This window comes from Notolabrus celidotus, chromosome 1 (genome assembly GCF_009762535.1).
Source record: "Notolabrus celidotus isolate fNotCel1 chromosome 1, fNotCel1.pri, whole genome shotgun sequence".
NCBI lineage: Eukaryota > Metazoa > Chordata > Actinopteri > Labriformes > Labridae > Notolabrus > Notolabrus celidotus.
Window position 1 is genome coordinate 34418168 of NC_048272.1, and position 24008 is coordinate 34442175.

Below are 24008 nucleotides of genomic sequence, written 5' to 3' on the forward strand. Positions count from 1 at the left end.
AGAACAACAGTCCATGCTTTGCAGGGGATTGTCTTCTTTTATCTAGCTGGTGGAATAAATCTGCATGCTGCAGCCAGGTACAATAAGGATCACATTTATGCATGGTTATGCAGACGGGAGGAGAAAAAAAAAATGTTGGATGAAAGGCAGGCCAAAAATGTGTGAGTGAAACTCTAACAAAAGACACATGTTACCTGCAATAGAATCTTCATTAAAAGATAGCCTATATAACTGTTGAGTGAGATAATCTTGTCTCATTAGTCACGCTTTCATTTGCAAAGTTCAGTGCTTGTGTTCACATTGTGTCCACATTGCAGAGCCTGGATATTGCCCTTGTGCTCCTGGACTAAAAACCTTTACATGTCAGTTTTGTTTCAGTGGCAATATCTTGAAGACCGCCTTTGCATGACACATTAACCTGAGGACCCATGCCTTTATGTGTGGAAGAGTTTCATGATGTCACTGTCACTGCTCAGTTTACCAGCAGCACTGAGGACAGGGTCACAATCATCACATGATCGTCAGAGACAAACACACAGTGATTATTGACTCAATTGAGAGCTATTATTTTTTGGTCAAGCACTATTGCTGACAATATATGATTTTCATTTCTCTGTAGGAATCATTTCTGTCCGTCTAATTACAGCTCAGGAAAGTAAGACATGGCCAGAACAAGCCTCCCCTACATTTCTTGATTGCCCTGTTCCACTCCATGTCTGAAAATAGTCATGCTCACGACCCCAGCAGTGGATATTTTCACCTTAAAGGCTGCAAACAAAGATCAAAGTTCTTTGACAAAAGCAACTCAGTGCTGCCTGTTTCCTCCAATTGAACAATAGTGCTGCAAACGCTCTTTCATTAAGGCCCAAAAATGCAAGCGCTCAGAAAAATGCTTATTAAAAAACCCTACATGTGCACTGTTAAAGCCTCAGATGTCCCCCAATGAATCAGCATTCATAACAATGATAACCCTTTGTCCATTCATGACATCAAACACCCTTTTATACAAAAAAAATTGAGATCATTAAGCTGTCTGTATTATTTTACGCTGAACAGATCAACACTCCAGTGAGTGAATTCAAACAGCAGAGCAATGTTTCATTAGAAAAGGGGGGCATTACAACAGCGATAACTTTTAGTATGACTCATGATATCGGTACACGCAGCTGATGGTCTTTTTTATTAAACCTGAAGTATACATTGCAGGTCAGGAGTTTGGGGACCTTGCCTCGTCCCTGATTCACAGACATTTCTTGTGATTTCCTTCTTTCTTCTTCATCTGTGAGTTAAATGCTGACTGCTGGTTTGTCACACACATAAAGCACCAACAAACAGTCACATCCCGGTCCAGTCTCTCCCTACTTTGAGAAAATGTTGCTGGACTCTCAGCCTCCTGTTTTGGATTTTCACCTTTAATACAGAATGGTTTGACAGAATAAGGGCACAAGTTTCCTGCCTGAGCAGGCTGTCTGTGTACAAGTGACCCGAGACAACATATAGGGACAAAAAAAAAAAACATATGGTAAAAGAGCATTTTTAGGGCCTTGTTCATGAATTGTCATGAATTCAGAGTGGTTGCACTCCATAAAGCTTTGAATAAATGGAGTGAATTTGCATTGCCTCAACTTTTCGATGGATTTAATGATGTGCCTGGTCAATTACAATTATTTCCATATTTTTCATATTTGGGAGGACGTGACCCCATCTACAAAGCTATGATTGCATGATTGTGTTGCTAATGGAGGGAATGAGCCGTCAGTGATCGAAACATCAGACATATTAAAGAAGAAGAACAAGGCAGAGACGGGAGGGGCAAGGTAGTTCCTTTGAAAACCAGTTTAAGTTTTCTTAACTATAACAATCAATAAACATAAAACTGGCACAGCTTAAAGAAAACAATGACAACAAAAGTCAGAATTCTAAGTCAATTTTTATGGACTCAAATTTAAATTAAAATAACTCCATAGAAAGACAAGACAACAAGACTTAACCTAGATTTCCTTTGAAAACCATCATCTCACTTTGCCCTTTCACTTGAGTTTTTCCTTACAGCACAATTATTACAGCAGATTAGGAATTAACAAAGAAATCCTGAAGTAGTCACTCATCTGCTGCTCAGGAATTCAAGTCATCTTAACTCTGAGCTCCTTTGTTTATCCTGCCAACTGGAAGAGGAAAGAAGAAAAGACCCTGAGGCTGACACTCAGATATGAAGCCATTCCATCACATTCAGAAATTTCACACCATGTGCCCCCACTGTACGTTAATATGCTAGCCCATTTACTCCTGCAGAGAGTGTGTGTGAGAGGTTGTACTGACTGAGGAGGCCAGTGTGTATCAGCAGGGAGGGGGCATAGTAGAACAGCCTGGGAACAAAAGCCAACAGAGGAGGGGGCATAGAGGAGGCCGGGGCCTGGAGGAAGCCTTGGGAAGCTGCTCTCTTATTTTTTCCTCAAGAATCACCACTCTGATTGTAAAAGATGGCTTTGTGGAGTACAATCAGGCAGCTAACTCTGCTACAGTTTGTCTGAGCCTCTTGAAGGGCTGCAGGGTGGAGATACACTGAGATACAAACAAGATGAATCAGTTATTAAACATATGCATTGGCAAAATCTGAATCTATTTCAAACAAGATGCTCTTTAGATATATTTAGAAATGTGACCAAAATGTTTTAGTTTTAGTTTTATTTCATGTTATTCCTCAGTTAGACCCACAGTACGTTAATGTGCACCATGAGTGCATACTGTTTTGTTGTAGGATAGCGTTGCAGTCCACTCAGCACCTGTGAAGTTCAAATCCCAAGTTAGGGAACAATTCAGGTTTTGAAAGAGAGACAGGCAGCTTGACAGGTGAGATGCAATTTGCAAGATGTGCAGTGCTGCAGTAAAGTACGAAGCGGAAACATGGTGTGAGCTTGGAAGGGTCTGCTACTGCCCCTGCATCCCCCACTTTCAGACTCATCTACTGCTGCTAGCTCCAAGAGTGGTGAGCAAAGCATTGTGAGTCCTTTTCCATGCCCTGCTGGCTAACAACTCTTCACATTCAAAGACAGATAACTGACAAAGATCTTTTTGTGAAGGTTCATTTTTTCTGTTGTTCATATGTAGCCCACATGCTGCTGAAAGAGTGTTAACCACGTAGCTTTTCATGCTGCACTTAATTGTACTAGTTGATCTTGAGCATCATTACTTCTGTGAGCCTGATGTATTAAAGGTGTACTGTAAACCTGAAACACCATTACTACAATGTCCAAGAAACTGAATATAAAAGAAAACACTAGAAACACTGGGATAAGGAAACACTAGGAACACAAGGAAGACTTACACACAGAACACAAGAAAGACGTACGATGATCCGACCCAGGAAGGGAAACAGAGGAACTAAATAAACAGAGTAATCAACACAGGTGTGAACACAGGACACAGGTGACACTAATCAGGTTAATCAAAAAGTAGGGAAACACACAAGAACAGGAAATAAAACTAATCTGAAACACAAGGATTCAGAACTACAAAATAAAACAGGAAACACAAGACTAGACTAAGAAAACACAACAAGAGACATGGGTCACTAAACACTCAAGGGAGACAAACTAATACAGAATAAACACGGGGAGGAACCAAGGCATGAAACACAAGGAACAAACTCAACCAACCAAACCATGACATGTACTCAGTTTCATCTAGTATGTATGAATTAAAACAACAAATACAAAAAATGTAACTAATACATCTGATTTGGGGAAACTTGAAAATAAAAAAAAATAAAGACAACAATTGAGGGGACTCAAATCGTATTTTATAATTTCAGTTATACTCAAAATTGTATTTCCGCTACTTAAAAACTTTTATGTAATCAGTTACAACAAACATTTTGAGTAATTTATACTTGTTCGGGTTTATAGTGTACAACTACTAGCTCCAAGAGTGGCGAGCAAAGCATTGCAAGTCTTTTCCATACTCTGCTGGCTAACAACTCCTCACATTCAAAGACAGATAACTGACAAAGATCCCTTTGTGAAGATTAATTTCTGTTGTTCATATAGAAATTTTTCTCTGCTGCCCAACACTGAAAAGACAAGCCCACATGCCACTGAAAGAGTGTTAAGTACGCAGCTTTTCATGCTGCACTTGATTGTTCTTGTTAATCTTGAGCATCATTACTTCTGAGTCAAGTGTATTAAAGGTGTACTGTACTATAAACCTGAAACAGATAGAGCACACTCAAACAGGACTGGTGAGAAAAGGCCAGTTTGTGAAAGTTCTCAACTTTATTTATTTGCATCGTCAAGTCAAATCAAATCGTATCACTTTAGATCACACTGTATCGAGTCAGATCATGTTGAAGGTTGTCTTCTTGCAGGTTTGTTAATTCACTTTCCTCTGAATGTAAAATAGAACCAAACTTGTGTTTCTTAAGGGAAGCAACCTGTGATAAGACTACTTTTTACTAGTTATCTTTTTTTAAGGAAAGCAAACAATAATTTTGAAAGAAATCTGCAAACTAGATTTGCATTTCATGATGTTGTCTGTAAGTATTCAGGACCTAAACACGAGAGGAAAAGTCATCCTCAGGGAACCATGAATATCTTCAACTGTTGGTTGTTTGTATAACCTGCTCTGGATCAACTCCAAATATTTTATTGATTTCTTAATCTCCTTTGCTCCACTTAATGTTTTTCCTGCTATTTTACACCAACAACACAACCAACCACAAACACACACACACACACACACACAGCTTGCTCGATGTCACACTCCACAGCTCTTAATTAGATGTTTTTATTCAGTGCTTACAGGGCTGACAGAGTTTGAGCTGGAGGTGGGGGGTGATGACTTCATGCATACAAAAACAAAGCCTCAAAAAGTCCTCCATCACTGATGTCTGGCCAATATTGTGGAGGTGGCACTGAATACCAAGCTGATTAAGAGCAAATAACAGTCATTTCAGTCTGCAGGCCTCAGCTTGAGCAAAACCTCATAATTAAGGTTCATTTTTCAGGAAAAGTAAATCATTAGTTCAACAAAGATAAAAAAAATGGGGTTATTCAAGTTTTGGAAAAGGCAGTTAAGGTAAAGACTGCACTGAATGGACCTTTTTCTCTCCATGCCCATAATAAACAAAAATCCCTGATGTATTATCATGACTCCACAGAAACCCTTTGATATTTATTGTGTGTAGACGGATGCCCATGTCAGTAGCTGTGTGTCATTTTCTGGAGCATGATTGGGTGATAGGGCCCATTTTAGGCCAACTGTAATCGGGCAGAAAGAGCCAATTGTTGCAGCAGCAGTGATGGATCTCTTTGTTTTGGCTATCCGGGATTTGGAGCTGCCAAGGGAAAGGGCATTTTGATTCATTTGAGGGCCTGCTGTCTTCATCACAGCCTGTTATACCGGGAGTGTGTGTGAGAGAGAGAGAGAGAGAGAGAGAGAGAGAGAGAGCAAGAGAGAGAGAGGGAGAGTGTGTGTGTGTGTGTGTGTGTGTGTGTGTGTGTGTGTGTGTGTGTGTGTATTTGAGTTGAGAGCTGTCATTCTTATTGCTCTTATTTATGGTAGCAGTGGGGATTCTCTTAAGCAGGGAACTGCTTCAGAGTGTTTCTCTGGTTTTATTTGAGCTGCACATGGAAATGAAGTATTTGTCTCAACATGCCACTCAGACATGGAAAGATTATTTCACATTTATCTTAAGTACAACTTGACTGGTTATATACATAAAGGTCATGATTATAGAAGAGTACTTCTGATGTGAATAAAATAGCAGTATAATGTCTCATCTGTCTTCAAGGAGGGAGGTTTGCAAGTCTAGGAAAATCTGAGGACGTTTTTGTAATGTCATCATAACAGTGTGTAGTCTTGTAGTGTGGAGTAGGGCTGTCTCACTATACCAGGATTTACAATAACTGTCTTTTTTTTCAAACAACATACTTACATTATCCTAAAAATAAGCACACAGCAAAACCATGTAACTAATGGTCCATAGAAGAGGGCAGTAGTGTTATTTATGCTTGTTACCAGCTAGCTAGCCTTTACTGCATTTAGTGTGTGGCTCCTACAGTAGTGTAAATCATGTTGATAGAGACGGCAGAAGAAAGCAAGGTACTTTAAGGTACTAAGTAGGGATGTCAATTTCAAGTATTTTCTGTAATCGATCTTTGGAAATGTTAACGATCAATTATCGATTAATCGTTAAAAAAAACGTTTTCCATGTCAAAAACAATGCCAAATGTGCCAAATCAAATTTTCCTTCTCGACACAATGTTTATAACAGTATTGAATAGCTATAGATCATATTGAGGTGTTCAAAATGTTAAACATGCTGAATATCATTGTGTGCAGGCTCATAATGCCTGCGAACATACAGTCATAAAAGTGAAGGCTCAGACTTCAACAAGGGAACCGAACAGAAACATATTTTAGACTCACAGTGTCCAGTTTTCTGTCTCCTCGTTCTTATTGAGAAAAATAAGCATGTGAACGCGGTCAGGTGTCAGCCGGGAGCGCAACCGGGTCATAATCAGTCTGGCAGCTGAGAAACAAAAGCGCTCGTGGAGACCTGTCACTCGGCCACAGCCCCCAGCTGAGCGTCTCCACTGTGCGCAACACCTTTAGTCAGCTGATTCACATCCAAACATGCTTTAAACTTAAAACACCTCCCTGATAGCTGAACCAAATATGAGACCACATGATGTTTGATCCACGTGATAGAAAATGGGGGAAATTTTTGTTCAAGTAAGTTCTTAACAATCGATAGTTGATTAATTGTTGACATCTCTAGTACCAAGGTAATTCAATAAAAAAAGACAGGGTGTTTGTGGACAACATGTGATGCATAATCACACGCAGAAGAACACAATAGTTTTTTGTTTAATTATAATTTTCTGTCACGGTGCTGGAGACACGAACACCATTAGAAATAGGTGCTGACATGTAGTAGAGTCAATGAAGTAAAATGTCGCCCCATCGCTGTCTTGCCTCTCCTTGATTTGACTGACACCATTGTTGTTTTTATAAGTTTTCAATAAATATTGTTTGTGTGAATTTGTGTGGCTGCAAGAATCTTGAGGTGAAACTTTGATACTTTGACAGCCCCAGTGTGGAGTTTGAAATATGTTGTTTTAATCCACTATGGAAGAGTGGGAGGAGAAAATATAATTAAGGTCCATAATGGGAAGCTCAAGATTCAATTTGGGGTTTGTTTTGATGTATGTTGGCTCTTTCAAGTCTTTTGAGTGGATGAATAAATGTTACTCAACTTAACTCATTTTTATTTATGTAGCACCATTCATACATTCAAGCATGCAGCCCAAAGAGACAGAAAACACAGGTAAAAGTGGACAGGAAAGTTATATAAAATTATGTATTAAAAATGAAACCATGACAATCAAATCAATAAAATAAAATCAGAAAAATACCATAAAAATAAACATCAAAATAAAATATAATAAAATAAGATAGAACAAAATAAAAAAAAATATGGTAAAACAATGGTCAACGTAAAATATGTTAGAAAAATGTCCCAAAGTGAATAGGGCAATCCCAAAATGTCTAATGCTATAGAAGGTTACATATTGTTGGTGGTTTTTTAGGACGTTTTGTTTTGATATGCCATCTTACAAGCTGTAAAGGCCTCTGACATCATCACTGTAGCTGCTACTGAGCAGTCAGCTGCTCACCGTGTATTTATGAAATGTTTTGTTCCTATGCCCGTCCATGCTCCTCTATCCTGTACACCGTTGCATTCACATACCTAAAAATAGAAGTTTCACTGGTAAAGAGGATGCAGTCTGTTCTTTGGGGTCTCTCAAAGGGACAAAGCTTCAAACTGTCTTACTGCTTGACAATTTACACTACGTTCAGTCCACAAAGAACACTTATTTTTTGTGCAGCTGTGTCGTTCTTTCTCGTGCCATCTGTTTTCACTGTGTGGTGTTTGAAATCCTCCACTGGGACAATAGTTGAGCGCAGCCTTTGGTGACTTGGATAGTTGTGAGGGACAGACCCACTGCACGCAACCGCCTGGAGTCACATCAACCATCGCTGCTGGTCACTTATTTTAAACTGTTATTAAACTGAATTCATCACTTTTACCATTAATTGGTAAAAGTGATGAATTTTATGTCCAGTTCTATGGAGTCAAATTATGATACATTTCTTTCATTTGAAATTAGATGGTGATACAAAGACATTTTATTGTTTTCTAACAATTATGAAATAAGAAATAATAATGCCCAATATTGTCAGTGTGGTTCTTCAGATGGGGCAGAAACAGAAACATAACCTTATAAAAATGAACTATTGTTATAGTATTGCATCAATAATGAATGTACCACGACAACAGTACCACTTTTTTTTTTACATCACATCAAATAAAAGTGAGACAGTTTTTAAAATATACCACGATACAAATACTCACCATACATCTTCATCTCAAATCATATCATATCCAGATGCAAATTATTACACTGTCGACATAAATACACCTCCGTTTTACGACACTGGTATTAGAATTCAGCAGAGTCCATCAACACCACACTCCCACCTGGAGCACCTTTATCCTGCTCGCTGCCATTATGAGGTCCACCTCATTTGGTAATTTCCCAGTGTGAACAGCCCACAGAATAAAACTATATTAGCATTAGTATGTAGTGTGAAATTGGTGTGATACAGATGGGACTGAGGAGGAGGAGGAAGGTCACAAAGAGGGTTTTTCCAGTCTCAGGTGAAGTCAGTGTGGTGGTGTAAAAACGACAGTGTGGCATTGGGAATGGGGAGATGGGAACGGGGCCTGGGTACGTTGTGGGGGTGAGGGGCACGGGGACAGATGTTTTCCCTCAAAGAAATGATTGCATTTGCAATGTAAAACCAATCTGCGATGCCTTGTTCTTATTACATGCACCACGACCTCGGGAGTGAATCAGACGAAAGCAGTCAAATAACTGTTGTGACAGATAATAATGGGATATGAGCAGATGGTTTTGTCACTATATGGAAATGCTCAGCTCTTCAATCTCATCCTTCAAACCCCCTGACTGGAGCAGCCGGCCGGAGACAGAGAGCGAGAGGCTGTTCAGAGCTGAAGATGAGATTGGCCCAGGCAGAGACATATGGAAAGCTCTCTCCTCTCTTACCCACACAATGGTTGTGGGGATGAAATCATTGTCCCTTGGTACGCTAATGACCCAAGCCATTTGGGATCCCCTGAAAAAAATGGTGGCTTAATGTGTGTGTGTGTGTGTGTATATAGATTCTTATTGAAAGGTGCTTGGCATGCTGTGAAAGGAGTGAGGGGTTGGCAGCTTGTGAAAAGTTCCAGTGTTTATTAGGCTCAAATGATTATTAAAATGCCAGGCTTGTGTATCGTCTGCCTCATGATTAGGTTTGGGGCTGCAGCCCAGGATGGCAAAGGCTTCTCTGTGGTAGCCTGGCAATGAGTCACATCCAGTGCCAGTGTTTTATGACACTGTAGAAAGTAGTGTGATGGTAAGTAGTTCAGTAAGTAATAGAGTTGAGTTCAGAAGGCTGGATTGGCAACAAGTCCTCATATCTGAGCCGTAGACTGTATGAAAGTAGGGCTGTCGACGTCAATTCACTAACATGTAATTAATCAAGGGAGTTTAACATGTTCTTTTTTTTTTAGATAATTAATCGTATGTCTTTCTTGCTTCAAATGCAAAAATACATGAGAGCTTTATTTACCTAAAATAGAGCCGCAAAAAACAATGGTGTTTATTATAAACCGCTGTGTTTACGTGACATTAGAGGTAGATCCTGAGGTTTGATTTTCATTCACAGATCTGTTGATTATCAGTGAAATAAAAGAATTATCCTGTCGACTGCAGTCTATTTTTCATCAATCAAACCTTCAATCGATCAGTCAATCAATCAATCTTTATTTGTAAAGCGCCAAATCACAACAAATGTTATCTCAAGACACTTTTACAAACAGAGCAGGTCTAGACTGTACTCTTTGTTAAATTATTAACAAAGACCAAAAATCAAGACAGGATAAGACTCAGTCTGATCTCAATTAGTCTAATCTCATCTTAATCCACCATGAGCATTGCACCTTGCAGTATTTAGCAAGTTACAGCGGCGAGGAAAAACTTCCTTTTAACAGGTAGAAACCTCGAGTAGAACCAGACTCATGTTAGACACACATCTGCTGAGACTGAGTTGGGGATGGAAAGAGGGATATAGGAGAATGAGAGAGAGAGACAGAGACAGATACAAAGAGATGATAGTGATGAGACCAGGACAAACAGCCAGAAGAGCTACATTATTAACTCATGGATTCCCTTCATGAAATATCTTTCTCCTGATAGAGTCATCCACAGCAAACTGAAACATATTATTACAATGAGGTTTTCTTTGTGCGCCATTGGCCTTATGGTTTAAACACATGTCCCATGTGCAAAGGCTATGGTCCCAGTCGTAGTGTTTTTTTATTTGATACCATGAACCTTTGCTGCATGTCTTCCCCCACTATCTACTCCCCACATTTCCTGTCTCTCTTCAGCGTTCCCATCCAACAAAAGCAAAAATGCCCCAAAAATCTCTTAAAAAAATAACTTAAATAAAATCACTTCTGAGCCGTCACTTTAAAAGAAAAGTGAACATCCACATCATACAGAAACTAGGCCCCTTCTGTTGAAGTAGGGAAGCCATTTATCGTCTTTAATTCTCTGCCAGTAAAAGTGAGGTAAACATACACTTATGTGCACAAGTTTAGGAGTGCAGCAACATCTGGCTAATATTGTGCAAAGCGCAATGCGATGAGCTTTATGGGCTCATGGATTATTGAATGACAAAAAAAGAAACATACTTTGAAATTTGTATTTAGTTGATAGCTATCCTTTAGAGTTTTGACTGCTGTTGGATTTACTTTTGAAAAGAAAAACGATTTTTTTCTCTGTATGTAAAATAATTGAGTCTTTTTGATGACTTTCAAGCTGAAATGTCAGACATTTGCTGGTTCAGGACTATTAAATGTGAGGAATTGCAGCTATTTTCGTTTAGAAATTGAAAATGTGAACTCTTTGAACTGTTGATTTCGACAAAGAGAGTCGTTAAAAGATGTCACTTTGGGCTCCGGGAAATTGTAATGAGAATTTTCACAACTTTCTGACATTTCGTAGACTAATCGATAAATCGACTTGTCCCTGAAGGTTTCATGAAACTGTGCAGGGATTTTGAAAGTGCTAACGACAAGAGTTCAGGCCTGTACTTTTATACACATATCAAACAGGACATACAGTGGTGGAGACGCTGCTGAGGTTAATGGGTTTGTTGTGAGACATAATTCATCCAGCAACACAAAGTAAACAAGCTTTGTCTGCGTCTCTGTGCTCTCCAGCCTCGGCCCAGCATCATCTTTCATGTGGGCAAGCTCAATCACCACGGCAGCACAGAGAGAAGAAAGATATCAGCTCATGTGACGTCTGATTTCATTCCAGTGCAGCGTATACACACACACACACACACACATACACACACACACACAAACACACACACACACACACACACACACACACACACAAACACACACACACACAAACACACACACACACACACACACACACACACAAACACACACACACACAAACACACACACACACACACACACACACACACACACACACACACAAACACACACACACAAACACACACACACACACACACACACACACACACACAAACACACAAACACACACACACACACACACACACACAAACACACACACACACACACACACACAAACGCACACAGAAACAAAAGCAAAGCGACCATTTGTTCCTCTGCTTGTGGCTCTTGAGATGAATGGATCTCAGACGAGGCCACTGTGGCATGAAATGCTAAGATGTAATCATCTTCTCACAACAGGATGCTGTTTCATGAGAGGGGAATGAACTTCAATGTCTCTTTCACTTCTGTTTTAGCGTATTGCCTTGAGGTTTTATTTTTACCAAGTTCGCTTTTTAACTCCTCCTCTCATGCCTTTGGTTTTGTAAACTGATAGTTTTGTGATGCCTAAATTAATTTACCGTATTAATCGGATTATAAAACATTATTAATTTCATCAAAATACATTTTAATAAAGTGTGATCCTCTTATATTTGGAGTTTTTTGTAAAGCGAGTGTACCCCTCGTGACCGAGGCCAGTGTCACTCACCGCTATGAGGGGGATGAAAAGATGGAGACACAGTGAAGAAATATGAACTTATACTGCAGTGTTGCTACAGTTTAGAGAGGGTAGACATTGGGTTGTTAAAGGGATTTTGTTCTGTTAGAATATTTCATCAAATAGTTCTGAATCATTATGAATAACTCTTACTTTGTGCAGATTTTGGCGCCCCCTGTGGCTGACATCTGTTGCATGAAGTCCCATTCAGAGCGCAAACTGGTAATCCTTAAAGTCGATATCTGGATTAGAGTCCTTTCATCTTTTTATTTGAAAAACCGAGAGAACAGTGTGCCAGATTTCCTGACACTGGATTTAAAAAATGTATTTACAAATCTGGATTATTCTTATCCAGCTATAATCCTTTGAAGAACTGTGCCCTGTATTTATAGGGACAGTCACAGTCATTACTTTATAATGTAAATGTTGAATGGACTGCTTTCGCTCATCTGCTGACCATACATTTATAAACTTATAACAGAGGCTGCTATGTAAAGCACCCATCGGTATTAAGTCCATTCACACACAACCGTCACGGCCACTGGGGGCAGTTTAGGGTTAAATGCCTATTGGCATGTGAATATTGAGACCAGGGATCAAACTCCCCAGTGTTGCTACTTAGCGACTTTGTCACTATATTTAGGAGTTTTCAGACCCCTTTAGCGACTCCTTTTCAAAAAAGCGACTAGCAACAAATCTAGCGTTTTTTTCTGGTGTTAAATGGAGACTGACGTGAAAGCATGTATCATTCTTACTCTACTCAACAAGCAGTGGATGCTGCTGTGAGTCCCTCCTAGCTGCATTCAGAGCAGGAGGCGTTCATCCCTCCGCATCTAGTCTGAAAATGTATCACCCATGTACAAAGACACCACTGACTGATCCTGCCTCTTTTTGGTCCTTTGAGATAGTTAATGTAGATTGTATACACAAACATCTTGAAAATGTTATGGTTGAAAAATGTAATGTTTACTTTGATTTGTTGTAGGCTCCCAAGTGTTTTCATAAACATATTTAGGTTGTTTTTTAACCTCGTTTTGTCTCTTGCTCAATGTTCAACGTCTCTCCTACAGCGTCTATTACAATTTCAATTACGCAAATTAAGTGATGACGTCATTTAGCGACTTCTTGGACAGCCAATAGCTACTTTCCTCATTGAGGAGTTGGCAACACTGGAACCCCCAACCTTCCTATTAAAAATGACTCACTGTAACCCTGAGCCACAGCCGTCCTTTCTGAGATCATTATGTTCTTTAGTGTCTTGAATTTAAATCACAAGTGAACTCTCCTCCTCTTCTCTCATCTGTAACTTAGTCTCTGTTGTGAGCTGACATTGTACCCATGCTCTTTTATCACTTTTCCTTTTCTTCTATTATTTCCAGAGAGCTACTTTTCACCCTGCCCCCCCGAGCCGCTGTTATTGATCAAATGACCCGTGACGGGAAGCAACATGTTTCTGAAGCCTTTTAGATATTTGCCCACAGCTGCAGCCGTCATACCACTCATCAAACTATGTCTTACTTCTGTCACCAGGCTTGATTACTTTTCTGTGTGCAATCACTCTGACGTGAGATGAGAGCTTTCCTTGCAATATATGTTCCATGACCTTTATGGCTGAAATGAAACGGATCACTTTTCTTCAAGTCGTTGCTCAAACTTGATGAACTGTGAACTAAAATCAGAACACGCTATACTTTCAAACATTTTATATACAATTACACAGATATCATTTTTGTAATACCCTGGTGTTTCCTTTAAACAGCTCGGCTTGGACAGAAGAATAATCAGAGTAATTTTTGATTATGACCAGAATCTGCAAAACTACAGGCCGGCCTCAGCTGAACTGTGCTGAGTGCTGGGTAAATATTAGCATGCTAACACACTAAACCAAGACGCCTAGAGTGGTTTCCATTTCTGTCATAATTAGTGTTTGCTCAAAGAAGAGTGACATGAGGATGAAGGGAGGCAAAAATAATATATAATAATAATAATGTTCATTTTCTAAATTCAGACTTTGGAGCTATAGTCCTGAGTGTTGTTGAAATATTTTTCATATCTGTGCCTGAAGAGGTATTTTTTTGTTAAGGTGGCTTCAAAAATGACTAGAAAATCTAAAATGAATACATACAGTAACATTTGGTGTTGGACCTTTAATAGCTTCAACTGTTTGTCCTGTTTATTGTTGCAGTTGTTGAATGATTTGTACATGCTTTGGGTGACATGTTTTGACAGAAAGTGATGCCAGAAAACTAAATTGTTACAATTATTTAGATGTCTGTTCAGTTCTAAAGGTATTTCAGCGTGATTTTGAACTTGTGCTCTTATGATCATTCCTGTCAGCTCTTGACTTCTTTCATGTACAATACAATGTTTTTTAAATATGTTTGCTAGCAAGTTACAGAAATGAGGCTGCTGGTTCCTTACATGCTAGTGCTGCATCCCACAACATGGAAGCTGGACTGTATTTCTCTGTAGTTTTCCAGAAGACAAAGGTAGTAAGAAAATTGTAGCACTTGGACTCAATGTTATGTGTGTTAACATGAGTGAAATCTAACCTTTAATTGAGGGTTAGAATATTCTGAATGTGTCTTCAGCTCAGAATTCCTTAACACACCTTGCTCAGATGTGTTGGTGTGCCCTCTGAGACCAGTGGAGCGTTTCCGGGACCTTCAGCCTGACGAGGTGGCAGATTTATTCAGCACCACTCAGAAAGTCGCCAGCCTGGTGGAGAAGCACTTCAACGCCTCCTCGCTCACCATCGCCATCCAGGTAAGATACACACTACAACTGTTTGCAGCAAAGATGAATACACACTGACTTTGTGTATCTGTTTTTTTTTTGGTTGTCTGATGTAGTGTACTTTAATAGATGTTATGCCTTTGTGTAGAGAAGTATGACAACAGATAGAGTAGGACACTGGAGGGAAAAAGTGGGAAATGACTGTAAGTTGGAATTGAACCCAGGCCGTCTTCTACTGCAGCCTCTTTACATGGGAACGTGCGATTTAACCACTGAGCAAGTTGCCCATTATCTAAATTGAAAAGTTGCCCTGGCTTCTTTTAAATCAAAAGTGGGATTTTTTTTATGATTTGACTTGCATCTCAAACAGTTTCAGACAAAATCAGAATAATATTCAAAAGAGAGTGTGCAGATATCATGTAATTTTCCATTTAATACAAAAAGAAGGCGGGAGATGTTACGGTCGTACTGTGAGAGACTAAATATGTCAGTCCCATTGAAAGAGAGAAATTTAAGGGTGAAGATTTGAAAGCTTAAAAAATGTGGATTCATTTCAATAAATAAATAAAAAAACCAAAGCATAAAAACATAGTATCTCTAAAAGTCTCAGTGTGTCCTTTTTTCACTGATTTGGAGAAAATAAGATTTTCTTAGAACCCAATAAAAGACCAAATGACTTGAAAAGAGAGAAACTTTGCTCTGCAGCAGAGAACAATGAGGCCTGTTGGTGTTTTCAATATGGATCAGCTCTGCTGTCTTATGATGGAAGTTAAATACAGAGCTGACTCTGACAGGCAGACAGGCTCTCGTCTCAGACTGAATGGTCTATTCTGCATAACTGGTGATATATATGCTAATATCGAAATAGCACCTAGCTGGCTGTGCGGCCCTGTCAGAGAAAATTGTTTCACAGGTTAGAAGAGAGAAGAAGAAAAAGCAGAAGAACAGAGCAGCAGAGAGTAATCTTTACGTTGGATATCATTTTCTGTGACTGCGGAGGTGATGAGAAGTGATAATAGGAGATTAGTTGTGACAGCTCCCGGGTTACAGCTAACACATTAAAGGAGAACTCTCTGCAGGAGGGGCTAGCTGACACTGCTGTGACAAATAATAATATCACACAAATCAAGCTCACTGGAGGATTGGTGGTGAAAAATAGATTTTTGGATGGTGACACAAATGCTCTACTTTTCCTCCATCGGTGCTGAAGAATAACTGGAGTTCATCACGGGTTTGAAAAACTGCTTCTTCACTCACCGCTCTGATACTGATGTGTATAAGAGACTGGATACCCCAGGATCCAAATAACAAATGCTAACCTCAGTTAATTTCATCAGACCTAATAACAACGTGCAGATGAAGAAGTCATTGAAAGATGAAGGGTCTATCAAAAGTGACAAGCGGAGAGATCAGAACATGAAGCGCTTCCACCTTAAACCTCCAAAGATGAATGTTATCTGATGAGGAATTTCCCAGATGTGTTGTCTTATTTTGAAAAATTTAGGTTTTGAGATGAATCCCTCCTCATGTCCATATTTTATTCCACTATCAGAGGAAATCAAAACAGGCTTTCCTTACATGTACAGAAATGTAAACTAGTCAAGTCCTTTCTCTTAAATCTAACTTTTAAAACACTCAGTCTAGGACAATTTGTTGGTTTTACTTTAATATTTTTAAAGTCAACATGTCCCGACTCCTGCAACAAGCCAGCGTCGACTCTCAATATTTGACCAAAACCCTCATTTTCCATCACTTAAGAGCTGCATCATTTGATTTATTGGCTGTGGGTGCAGGGTAACGAGCTGTGAATATTAATAATGGTGAATGTGTTAGCAAACATTTATCTACTGTATTTACACAGTCAGCAAACACAAAGCTATATCAGCATTTTAAAAGTGACGGTATCTCTGCTGCTGCTGCTTGTCCTTGTTCATTCTCTCGTTTCTTCTTCTTTCTTTATGTCCTTCTGAGAAACTAATTTAATACATATAACTTTGTACATAGTTGAAGACACACAATTTTAATTTACTGCCATTCTTAAAATTGCTGATGGTGCTTTTTGACTGAAACACAGACCTAATGTGCAGAAATCTGACCATGCTTTAAAAAGAAGACATTCTGTAGTTGATCTCTGGGACTCTTTAATCCTCTATCGTCCCACGGTTTCTTCTTCACCTGACAACAAAGTGGTTACGTCTTCCAAAATACATTCCAGTGTGTTTTGTTAATTAAAGAAAAGAGCCAAAGGTGTATTAACAATGGTTTGAATGAGGCACAAATGTAGCTTGGTTGGCACACCATGAGGAGACAGTCCTCATTGCACTGGTTGTAAGGTCGATCCCCAGTTCTGGCGTGATTTGATTCATGTCATCCCCCCTTTCTCTCCCCACATTTCCTTCCTCTCTCAATCTGTCCTATCAAAATAAAGACAAAAAAGCCCCAGGGATTATATAAAAAAAAACAAAGTTGGAAATTATAAAAAATAAAATAAATCAGATTATTAAGCATCCAAAAGTAATCAAACTTTTTAAAATTGAAGGTACCATGCTTATTTATGAGATAGGTAAAATCTCTAAACAGATTTCATACATTGAATTGTGAATGTCATCTATATGTTAACTGCAGTCTTTTAAGGAATATTATGTTTATACTGTCCCTTTGGTATCTCTGTTGTCCAAATCCCTATTTTTCTCACACTGGTGTTTTATAAAGCCCTCATTTCAGCCTCTGTCTGAATTGCATTGTTTTAGCTGCTGTCTCTTTAACACCCCCTCTCCACAAACCCCCTTTCCTCTGATTGGCTAGTCCTCCAGGGGCCTGTCGGGGGCGGAGCTATAGGCAGACGGTTTCCATCCGTGTTGCCAGGGGCGAGCTGTTCCGCTGTGCCAGCATCACAGACGAACCAGTTAGAAGATCCTTATGCAATGACCTCATTGCTTCAGAAGGTCTTGTGAAGATCTCCAGAAGATCTCACTGTATTTTAAGAACGGACCACTTTGAGTAGTTTACACAGAAATTCAGGGATTTCTACAACATGTGCATACCTAGCAATTTGAATAATTGCACACATTCAGTATGGACTTCCAACATTTTTCCTTTGTATCTATTTTTGAAATATGAGAAAGCATGATACCCCCTCTTTAAACATCAGTGTGTGATTTAAAGAGCAGAGCGTGTTTGTAATAGATTTAATTTTAAACATATTTAATTTTGAATAGTGTGCCGCTGCCTTCCTATTTTAGCTTTTTTTAAACTTGCTTTAAATGCAAATTTAAATTTTATTTTTTAATACATTTCTAATTTTCCTTTTCTTTTCTATGTTTTAGAAAAATAATAAAAGGGCACAATTAAAAAGACAAATGTCTTTTTAATTGTGCCCTTTTATTATTGTATGAATGTTTCCAATGCTTTTAATGTTTTAATGTTAAGCACATTGAGTTGAGTCCCCTGCCTATATTGGTTCTTTAAACCTTTTCACATGAGTATAAGTTGGCTCCCTCTTTGGATCTTGGAACATGGACAACACAGACTCTATGCATGAACATACAACTACATTTTCTTTCATGAACATCAGCCGCAGGATTATCACTTCAGACATGATAATCAGATTAAGAAAACCTGGGGTGGTATAACTGTCCAGAGAGGAGAGAGGAAAAGTGTTGTTTGTTTGTTTGATTTAATTTGAATGCATTTATGTACAGCCAGCTTCACTCATGGAACATAGTAAACATTTCATTTATTTAGTTTTCTTTATTTTGTTACATTTTTTCATTTAAGAATATAAAATATAATTTTCATATACCTTTCACTTTACTCAAAGAACAATAAGAATAGAAATCATTCATAAAGAAATAACTGTCAGCACAAAGGAGGCAATGAAACAAGGCAGGCAGATCTTTTTTTTCTGAAGGAAAGGGCTGAGGTGCTGTAGCTCATCTGAAATTATAATCTGTGTCTGAATTATTGATGTAAATAATTCTGAATTCCCAACTCTTTTCTAATTACCTCTCTCTGTTCCCACCAGGACGGCCCTGAAGCCGGACAAACTGTGAAGGTGAGAACTTAATAATTTACTGCCTTTAAATATGTCATGAGGCCTCCGCAACAGTTACACACTATTAAATAATCATCACATTTGCAGTGCTAAACTCTTGGCACAGCTGAATTATTCAGAGATCTTTTCTGAAAGGTTTAAATCAGTTTTGGTTTGGTTGGGGGCGGTGTGGAAGATTCAAGTGACTGACTGGAGACCCACTGTGGTCCACTCGGGTTAAAGAGAGGGACAGAGTCACTATGAGTCACTGCAGATCCACTCAGTCCGCTATTGTTCTGCTGTTTTTGGTTCCACTTTAATTTAATTAAATCTCATACTGTTTCAAATCTTTTATATGATTATGTTTCAAACTGTGAAAAATCATATCTCAGAATGAAAAATAATTGTGCTGGAATAAAACCTTATTCATTAGTAAAAGATGGAAAAGGCTAGTTAATTTTTTTGCCACCAATGTCAGGAAAAAAAGCTCACATTTTCATTATGTTGCTTCAGATTTGAAATTGTACATCCAGGGAAATAGTTATGTAAATGACAGGAAAAAGTACATCTAGTGTAAAGATGATATTAAAGCTACCACCTATAAGCTAAGCATACAGGTCTGATCAAGACTGATGTTACCGCATCACAAAAGCCGACAGAGCACTATTTAGAGTGTGTTAAGCCCCACAGACCAGTGGCTTGGGATGCCATCAGGTTAGTGTATTGTGACCATTCATGCCTTATAGCCTACCGTCGTGGGTAACAATGCAAATTAAAAGAATCAATGGAGATCGTAACTGCAAAAGGAAAGGATTCACCTGAGACCAGCATGCCCAGGGTCAATTCAAGGACGGTGGACTGTGGTTGCTTATGTCACCTTTAATTTTGCATTGCTACATGTCCTTTTGCAATATGTAAGAATATTGTACTAATGACATGATGTTTTGAATCTCTCTTGATAGTATATGTGTGATCGTGGAGAAGAGCTGTCAGTAACCCCGATGGTGTACAGTTCCAGCCTCTGAAAGGTTGGGAGCTGTGAGTCAGGGAAGGGACACTCTTATTCCAGTTTATTGTGAAGCCAAGACTTGACTGAGATGATATCAGTTTCAAAATTTTTATACCACATCAACAAGAGCAGCTCATTCAGGAAAAAAAGGACATTCTTATTCTTACCATGCAAAATAGATTCAAACCATCAACATAATCCAGAAAACAATGCACAGCTACAGACTGATTGACCACTGTGTAATATAATAACATCAAAATATGATTACCAACATCCAGTACATTGTAAAAGCTGACCACTAAGAGAAATAAACCAAGCTCTTCTTGATATGTTCAGTCAAAAATAAATGTTTATCATTTTTCAAAAAATATACTGAAACTCAAATGTTTGAGGGAACACAAGCTCACCATGAAACACCATTTATATGACAATACCTGACAATTAAATTCAGTCACATGCAGAAATATGAATGTAGAAAGGCTTTGGATTTACTGAGACTGTCTTCATTCATTCTTTGCAAAACTACTCTCTTTAACTTGGATGTAAAGAACCATAAATGCTTGAGACAGTCCAAAGGTTCACAGCCTTTACTCTGACTGTGTGATTCTCTGTTTTAGACACAAAGACTCACAAATAGCTCGTTTCAGATCAGAACGGCAGTCAGATGCAGCCACGAGGAAGCTGGAATAACAGACTCTTTTCTGGCTTTGACTGTTTAAAGAAATATGCAGAAACACTTTTGCTCTCAGATGTGGTCAGATGACAGATTGTTCATTTAGAGGAAATCCTAGAATCCCAAACCTTAAGACCTCAAACTCTTTATGTCCCTCTGAACTGAATCTAGGTTTGCTAATTTTTCTTAAAGCTCATCTCTCTGTTTGCTAAACAAGCACAGAGTAGTGCACTAACTCATAGCAGAGATAATAACTAAAGGGAAATTTCCTACTGTCCAGCAACCTTTTTTTTCTATCACCCTCTCCCTCTCTCTTAAAAAGCAATCTTCCCCGTGCGCCTTTAGAGAACAATGTCTTCTTTAAGATCTTTATTTTCCCATTTCCACAACAACCTCCATTTTTCATCTACAGATTGTGTGAGATGAAATGGCTTTCATCCGGCAATACAAACAAGGTCAAAGAGTAATGCATTTTTGCTTGAGTTCAGTTAGATTCACACAGGCAGGTAGGTTATATTTTAGAATTACCAAAATATCAGCAGCTGTGAAATATTCTGGCGGAGCCTTTGCTGAGAGCTGTTGCTGCAGGAGAGAACATCAGGGGAGCAGTGAATCAAGGCCTTAATATAGGAGCTGTTGTTCTTCACTGATTCTTAACTCACTGAAATAATCTACATATTTTATCAAGTCATTTTGATACAAAGAAACTCCTGATGTGGAGACCTGTCTGCTCTTCTTATGAAAACAGATTATCTTAGCGCATATACCACACCTGCTACAGTAGCGGCCCACCCCCATCTATCAACTGGGTTATTGCAATCAGGTGCATGCACACCAGCAATAAAAAATGGTCCTTTGATTGAATAAGAGCGAGGCGGGTATAAGAGAGAGGCAAATGCACTCTTATAAACTCACTGCCTGGAGTCACACAGACACAAGACAAATCTCTGTGTTTTGAATGATGGAATTGGATTTTATTTTTGTCTTATTGAAAAAGCAGCGTGATTATAGTGATTTATCATGTGGCGGCTCATGTATAGATCCCACTTGTTTACTAAGCAAGCCTGGCGGTTATATATGAGTTTTTATGGATAAAGATGATGAGATGTAATATTCACAAAGTAGACGATATTGAAAACAAACTCACAGGGCTATATTTTCTTAGCAGTGACTACAGAAGGATGAGTGGGAGGCAGGGAGACACACTGAAGGGAAATGATTGTCTCTGATTCAGAGACACATATTCTGTATCGACAAAGGATTAGCATTAATGCTTTAGTGGCTTATATTGTCATTAGCTGAATGTTTGGACTGGTGAGTCCTTGCAGATACAAAACTGGACACAACCTTGTAAGCTTAGGTAGGTTGTATTTAGAGACAACAGCCATTAATAAGAACCAATCAGTACAGGTATCGATCCTCCAATCAGAAAATTAGGCGATGAAAAAAAGATAATTCCAGGCTGTTTGAGGAGGGTTTTTTTCATTAGGTTCTGCACAGTGGTCATGCTGAAAGCTTCAACCGTTTGTCTTCGCGAGGACATCAAACTTCTATTGTTGTTTTCGTTTCTGTCTTTGTCTAATAATGCTTTAGTCTTGGAAGTGCTTAGAAGTGATTATTCCTCTTTCCGCAAAATCTGCAACATTATGCAATGCAAAAACTTTCATTCTTATCTCATTCTACAAAAAAAAGAGACACTGCCCAAACACATTTATTTAAAGCTGGGGTTCGTAGTCAGATTTAGATACACATTTTGTTATGCTGGTTAAAATTATCTTTATGTCCCGATGGCAATCAATACATAATGTGTTCTTAAAGCGAAAAAAGCCGATATCTATAGCCGGAGTAAACCTGGGAAAACACCAACCAATCCCTGCCATCAGGAGCCAATTTATGAAACCAATCAAATCCCGTCCTGCCGTTCTGCCTGCCTCCTGCACGTACATTTCATGTTTGTCTGTGTTTTTAACTTTCACTATGATAATGTTATGGTGTTTTCTTACCGCTGAGTGAGACATGAGTTGACATAGTGCAAAACACAAACGATGTGCTGAGGACCAGCTTTGAATCAGTTACGATCATATGGTCGCGAATCAGTGGCGCTCTTGCATGTGAGCAGGGGCGTTGTTTTGGAGGAGCTCCGAGGGGAGGGGGGAGGGGTTAGACGGAGTCCTGAGGAAATGCTACATTCTAGTTTTCTGTGACTACCAATCCTAGCTTTAAATAAAGGCTTTTAAAGCTATACATTTACCTCCTGCAACATGGTAAAACAATAAAAAAGTTTTATGAGTATTTCTAAGAGTGACATGAGATGATTCATATCAGCCTGATGTTAGCTGGTTTGGGTTTAAAATGCGAGCAGATGTACTTTGCTAACCTGAATATGACAAAAAAAAAGCCTAATACTGAACAACTTCAATATCAAGCAATGAAGAAGCTAAGTGTTGTTCGTGAACTCGCTAAAAGACCTCTTTCATAAATGTGTTCATATTTTTGGTGAGCTGTGAACTGAGCAAAGCAATTTGCAACAGGTGAACGAGAACATGAGGGTAGTTCACTCTGGAGACAACAAATGTCTGCTCATGTTTTGCCAAGCAAACAATGGCAGCCAAAGTCAGATTAACAGCACAACATACATCCAATATGGCTGCATCTGTAGATATCCTAGGCATGTGAATATGCTGGACAGTACATGTTCTGTATGCTTTTCAAAGTAAAAGCCTGATATCTTAATCTGTGATGGGACTACCTGTGTTCTTACACAATGCTCTGCATCTGAATTATTGTCATGCACAGTTATCCAATCAAGATGTGATGATTTTCTATAACATTTCAAACAGTTTTAAACATTACGCATTTGAACTAAATGTGACATACTTAATGAAAGTTGAAAAGTGTGGGGTGGTACACACAATGAAAAACAACTAAATACATACAGAAATAATAAAAGTTAGAATAATGACATTTATTACAGTAATAATAATAATATAAAACAGTTAAATAATAATAATAATAATAATAATAATAATAATAATAATAATAATAATAATAATAATAATAATAAAAAGAGGAAACAATTAAAGGACTACAACTAATTATTTTTGTTTGTGAACCTAGTTTAAAATGTGAAAGCAGTGAGCTCTTAAGATGAAACTGTTCATTTTAATATGTGTGAGCTGAACTCTGAGCTTGCTCTGTCTGAGTTTGGACTTGCACAACACTGAAGAGGCTAGTATTAATGTAAATTTGACATTTTGTGGACAGCTCCAGGACATTTGGAAACAACAGCCCTTTACAGGACTTCACAGCTTGTTGGAGCGTCTGACTAAGAGTGACAGCTTCATGGAGTGGTTCTGAAAGCTTCATTTTCTCTGT

The 24008-nt window shown here is 38.6% G+C and overlaps 1 protein-coding gene across 4 annotated transcripts in view; it reads left to right on the plus strand.

The window, feature by feature from the left end:
- Positions 1-24008, plus strand: part of fhit (fragile histidine triad diadenosine triphosphatase) — a 412878-nt gene that overhangs the window by 298531 nt on the left and 90339 nt on the right. For all 4 annotated transcript variants that reach the window (XM_034689681.1, XM_034689771.1, XM_034689853.1 and 1 more), the window contains 2 exons: positions 14803-14948; positions 18943-18972. In XM_034689681.1, coding sequence (XP_034545572.1) covers positions 14803-14948; positions 18943-18972 — 176 coding nt within the window. The remainder of the gene's footprint in view (positions 1-14802; positions 14949-18942; positions 18973-24008) is intronic.